General features: G+C 37.7%; 1 protein-coding gene across 1 annotated transcript; it reads left to right on the top strand.

Annotated features, from left to right (window-relative positions):
* The first annotated feature begins 495 nt into the window (after positions 1-495).
* Positions 496-5,287, top strand: plk2b (polo-like kinase 2b (Drosophila)). The gene is made up of 15 exons (XM_028805428.2): positions 496-788; positions 1,030-1,137; positions 1,227-1,343; positions 1,577-1,706; positions 1,854-1,941; positions 2,058-2,153; positions 2,357-2,555; positions 2,646-2,793; positions 3,084-3,181; positions 3,304-3,433; positions 3,549-3,629; positions 3,769-3,928; positions 4,022-4,151; positions 4,237-4,347; positions 4,475-5,287. The coding sequence occupies exons 1-15, from the start codon at positions 597-599 to the stop codon at positions 4,664-4,666; spliced, it is 1,980 nt and encodes a 659-aa protein (XP_028661261.1). The 5' UTR covers positions 496-596; the 3' UTR covers positions 4,667-5,287.
* The last annotated feature ends 213 nt before the right edge of the window (positions 5,288-5,500 follow it).

The raw sequence follows: 5,500 nt of genomic DNA, 5'->3' as shown, positions 1-5,500 counted from the left end.
GTCCGATAAAACAAAGATACACACAACAGTAGTCAGAAACATTACAAATGTAGTTCCTACGACACCCACACTGCAGTCTTCATGAAACTCTCCAGCATTATGCCCGGGCATGTTTATGACTCGACTAGCCCAGAGCGTTTAAGTGATTTCCTCCGGGCCTCTCGGTGAACCTGCGACCTGTTGGTTTCTAATTTCACTTCATTTCTTTAACCAGGACAGCATACTACCTGTCATGCTTGCACTGAATCACACTGGTCAGTGTGTTTGACGCTGTCTGTTTGAGAAGTTCCATCACGTAGCGCGGCATTAGATCTGTCAGTTAAAGGCAAAAAGATGAAACGCCAGGTAGATGAACGCTGTCGCTTGGCGCGAGAGCCAATCAATAGTTGGTATACCTAATTGTTATGCATGGCGGCAGCCAATAAGAACGAAGAATAGGCGGCAGAGTTTTGTGTTTGTGGCCCTTTTTTCCCTTTTGATCTGACGTGCGGTGCCGCTGGAATGAGGGAGGAACGCTAGCCTATATAAATGAAACAGAGCGCTTCCCAGCTCACTCACTCGATGTTAAGTTCGAGATACGGGCGCTGTGGATAGGCATGGATATTCTGAGGACTATTACTTATCAACCTACTGGTCATAATAAAATGTGCGAACAGACGCTCAACAAACCCTGCGAATTCAGGCGTAAAAGGTCGGAGGATCCCACGCACGCGGCCCCAGAGATGTCACGGATTATAACAGATCCCACAACTGGAAAATGCTATTGCCGTGGAAAAGTTTTGGGAAAGGTATCAATACCACGTTATTTGTTACACCGCGTCAGTTTTGGACCGGCAAAATCATGAAATGATGACCCGTGTGTTTGTGCTATTAAATCATGACTTTTTCAAGAAGCACCTTCTTGTTGTTTCAATATTTGCTTCTTATGATTTAATTGCGTATGGCGTTTCGTTTTGTCCACGAGTGTTACTTCAAGGGCCTTTTTATACTTTGGTAAGTAATGTATTTCTCTTTTGTTTTTTCTTTCAGGGTGGTTTTGCGAAATGCTACGAACTGACAGATTTGTCTACAAATAAAGTATATGCCGCTAAAATCATTCCCCACTCTAGGGTTGCCAAGCCTCACCAGCGAGAAAAGGTATTGCATTGCCTTACATTAATGTGTGCGTTTTTCTTTACTGTCCCTTCCAAGTGGATATTAATCGTATTCCTAATTTATTATTTCAGATTGATCGAGAGATCGAATTGCATCGAGCTTTGCACCACAGGCATATCGTCCATTTCTACCATCATTTCGAAGACAAAGAAAATATCTACATCCTTTTGGAATATTGCAGCCGCAGGGTAAGTGTCTAACTCCGACGCTTAAAAGATTGAGACGTGCGTTGCGAGGTGCAGTATTCTAAATGAATGCTGGGCAAAGATGTGAGCCTTTTTGAACCATCCTTGACGTAATTGACCTGAATGCGTTTTTTGTTTTTATTCGTGTTTGTAAAATATTACTGAATCGATGATTGTGTTAGAACACTGAGGGCAATCTTTCTTATTCTTAATAGCACACTTGTTTTTGTTTTTAGTCTTTGGCGCATATACTGAAAGCACGGAAAGTCTTGACTGAACCTGAAGTGCGATACTACCTCCGACAAATAGTCTCTGGATTAAAGTACCTGCATGAACAAGAAATTCTGCACAGAGATCTGAAATTAGGTGTGTTTGCAATTATCATTGTCTGGCTTTGACAGAGTGGTAGCAATATCAACATTTACAGTAACGTTTTCATTGAAATGCATAACGTGTTTTTTAATCTTTTTCTGTTCACTGATGTCTGGGTATATGCTATTCTGTATTTAACAGGTAATTTTTTCATTAATGACACAATGGATCTTAAAGTTGGAGATTTTGGACTGGCAGCAAAGCTGGAGCCACTAGAGAACAGAAGAAGGTATGTTGAGGAAACTAGAAAAGCTGAAGATCTTATTTTGCAAGATGTTTTATGAGAACTAAAACTGTTACAGTATACTAACTGGATTTTTTTTTTTTTTTTTTTTTAAACCTTAGAACAATCTGTGGAACCCCAAATTATCTGTCACCTGAAGTCTTAAACAAACAAGGACATGGCTGTGAATCTGATGTCTGGGCTTTAGGATGTGTGATGTGAGTAGCATGTTTAATATGCATCTAATAGTTAGTGTTTAAAAAAAAAAAAAAAATTCTTTGCCTGTTTTGAGGAGTTTAAAGTGTGTGTGTGTATTTAATATAGCAGGAAATTACTGGGGAATAGCCTTTGCAGATCCACCCTATGGTATTTTGGAAAGAATTTGACACCTTTACATATTAATCATGATTTGTTTTTGTAGGTACACTATGCTGCTTGGGAGGCCTCCATTTGAAACCACTAACTTAAAGGAAACCTACAGGTGCATAAGAGAAGCCCGCTATACAGTTCCCTCCTCCCTTTCTGTCCATGCCAGACAACTAGTTGCTAGCATGTTGTCGAAAAATCCTGAAGATCGCCCTAGCTTAGACGAAATTGTTCGACATGACTTTTTCACCCAGGTTAATATTATACTGTACAATTCTTAGACTAAATATTATACCAAAAGGAAATTTGCATTTGACATTTGTTTCGCTCTTGATCTTTTGCAGGGATTTACACCAGAAAGGCTTCCACCAAGTTGCTGTCACAGTGCTCCAGATTTCCACTTATCAAGTCCAGCTAAAAATTTCTTTAAGAAGGCAGCTGCAGCTTTATTTGGGGGCAAAAAGGAGAAAGCAAAGTACTATGATAATCTTGGTGAGTATCCTTTTGTTTTTATCTTTGTTCAATAGATGTCTTGGATCAGTTTTGTCTAAATTGGAAACAGTTCTATGTATATAAACCAATTTCTGGTAGCTGTAAAATGTGTAGGCTAGTTGCATTTCTAAATCTGTAGTTTCAGTATTCAAAAAGTTCAAAAGTTAATACTGTATACTGTACTTAATGGACAGGAGCATAAATTGTTGGTCCCAATATACTGGTGTTTTTTCTTTTCATGTTTGTTAAAAATCAAGCCATTTAAAACCCTCCTTCCTTTATCTGAACAGGTAAATTTGCCAAAGATGACGAAGAAATCTACAAGTTGCGACATGATCTAAAGAAGACCAGTATTAGCCAACAATCCCAAAAGCTCAAAACTGAAGATGTGAGTTGAAAAGCTTCAGTCTATAGTGGATTAATTAAGCATGAGACCATTTTACAAAATATGAGCTGAATGAATGGCATTTAATTTTATGAATGATTAATGATTGTGCTCTTCTGTAATAGGAAAGCAAGCCACCAGCTACTATAGAGGGGAAACCAGGAGTTTTGGTAAAAGAAAACAGTCAACAAATTAGAGACACAATTCGAATGATTGTCAGGGGAACTCTTGGGAGCTGCAGCAGCAGCAGTGAGTGTAAGTAAATTAAATCTAATTACCAAAATGTGCGCATTTCTATGTGCATGCCTGTGTGAAGTCTGCCAATTGTTGATGGAACCATTCCTAACTGAAGTTTACTTTCCCCTTTCAGGTCTAGAAGACAGTACAATGGGTTGTGTTGCTGATGGTGTTGGTAGAGTGTTAAGAGGCTGCCTTGAAAGTATGCCTGAAGGTACGTTTTGTTTTGGTGCTACTAGTATTCACAAATGGAGGATGCAGTGAACTGTGTAGATAACCCACTTCATAAACACAATTTGATTTACAATGTTTGCAACCAACTAGATTCTCAATATTTGTTTTTCATTTTATAGCTGATGCCTTTCCAAAGGAACAGATGAACAGCTCATTCCAGTGGGTCACCAAATGGGTTGATTACTCAAATAAATATGGCTTTGGATACCAGCTATCAGATCATACAGTTGGTGTTCTCTTCAACAATGGGACACACATGAGTCTATTGTCAGATAAAAAGTAAGCATTTTATTCAAAGAAGTTATGTAACAAGACTTGTAATTATTCAACGCAGGTGTAATTTGAAATGTTTTATTTTTTTCTTCTTTTAAGGACCGTCCATTACTATGCAGAACTTGGCCAATGTTCAGTGTTTTCTACTGCAGAAGCACCTGAGCAGTTCATCAATCAAGTCACAATTCTGAAATACTTTGCACACTACATGGAGGAGAACTTAATGGATGTAAGTCTTTTGTGTCATACATACTTAAATGAGTGCACTTAATCTGCAACAGAATTCAATTTACCAAAATAACTACTCTTGACAGGGTGGTGACTTGCCGAGCATTATGGATAAAAGCAAGCCCCGGCTTTATTTGCTCCAGTGGTTGAAGTCTGACCGTGCATTGATGATGTTGTTTAATGATGGCACATTTCAGGTAAATCTCTTTAGATCTTTCATAACCCCAACATAAATATTACATACAGATGAGATTTAAGACAATGTAGAGTCTTCTTACCTACTCTTGTGCAATGGTTTTATATGTTCCACTGTGTCTCCTGCAGGTCAACTTCTATCATGATCACACAAAGATCATTATCTGCAATCAAAATGAGGAGTATCTGCTAACTTACATCAATGAAGATCGTATTTCCACCACTTTCCGTCTGGCCACACTTCTTGCATCTGGTTGTTCAGTAGATCTACGTAACAGAATGGAGTATGCCTTAAACATGTTGTTGCAAAGGTGTAATTAAAGAATGGATGTTCCAAAGGACTTTGGTTTTTTTTTTGAAAGAAGGACTTGGCTTGGAATCTTAAGGCTTTTATGAAGAAGTTGGGAAAGCTGATCTGTAAGTTGAAGGTAGATTGAAAGTAAGATTGAGCGGAGGTACGAAAAGTTCAACAATGGTGTGTTTTTTTTTTTTTTTTTTGTTTTTTTTTTTGAGAATGCTGGGCTGGAACCAGAAAACAAACTTTATAAATCTTGCTTTGTGAAAATGGATAATGAACTTTTGATTCTCATTTGGAGTTCCTACAGAATTGTACAGGAGTCAAAGCAAGGTTTAAAAAATGTAGCTCTTTGGAGCAAAATTTTAAAACTGTGAAAAACCTTTCCTAGAGTAGTAAATCCAGGGCCCATGAAGTCATCAGGGCTATTATGGACTCATCTTTTTTTTTTTTTTATTATTATTTTTTTTAATACTGTAAGCCGTGTGCTGCCAAACTGTGAATGATGGCCATTTTTGTTGGGTGAAAATTGAAAGCTATAAATTTCCACTTGTGTGGCTGGACTCATGCATTCTTTATTACTTTGGAGTAAATTATGAAGAGATTAAGTATTTATTATTTATTAAAGAATAAAATTAATCCTTTTACTTTTGACTTCATTTTCTTTTCTTTCAATTCATAAAAAGATTGGTCCATAGTTTTCTAAAAGCAAAAGGACTAGGTGAGGGGAAACTGTTGTACATTGTTAAAACAACTTACATTTTAAAGTGTGTGTTTTTAGTATCCTACCCCCTCATTCCATACAGGGGTAATGGAGGAATGTATCGCTGTCTAGAGGCATTTTCCTTATTAATGGAGTA

This window comes from Erpetoichthys calabaricus, chromosome 7 (assembly GCF_900747795.2).
Source record: "Erpetoichthys calabaricus chromosome 7, fErpCal1.3, whole genome shotgun sequence".
NCBI classification, from domain to species: domain Eukaryota; kingdom Metazoa; phylum Chordata; class Cladistia; order Polypteriformes; family Polypteridae; genus Erpetoichthys; species Erpetoichthys calabaricus.
The sequence above is the reverse complement of the archived record's forward strand: the minus strand, read 5'-3'. Positions and strand labels throughout refer to the sequence as shown.

Coding starts and splice junctions, on each gene's coding strand:
- plk2b (XM_028805428.2), top strand. CDS start 597: ATGGATATTCTGAGGACTATTACTTATCAACCTACTGGTCATAATAAA. Junction 789..1,029: donor GTGGAAAAGTTTTGGGAAAG/GTATCAATACCA, acceptor TTTTTCTTTCAG/GGTGGTTTTGCGAAATGCTA. Junction 3,182..3,303: donor AAAAGCTCAAAACTGAAGAT/GTGAGTTGAAAA, acceptor CTTCTGTAATAG/GAAAGCAAGCCACCAGCTAC.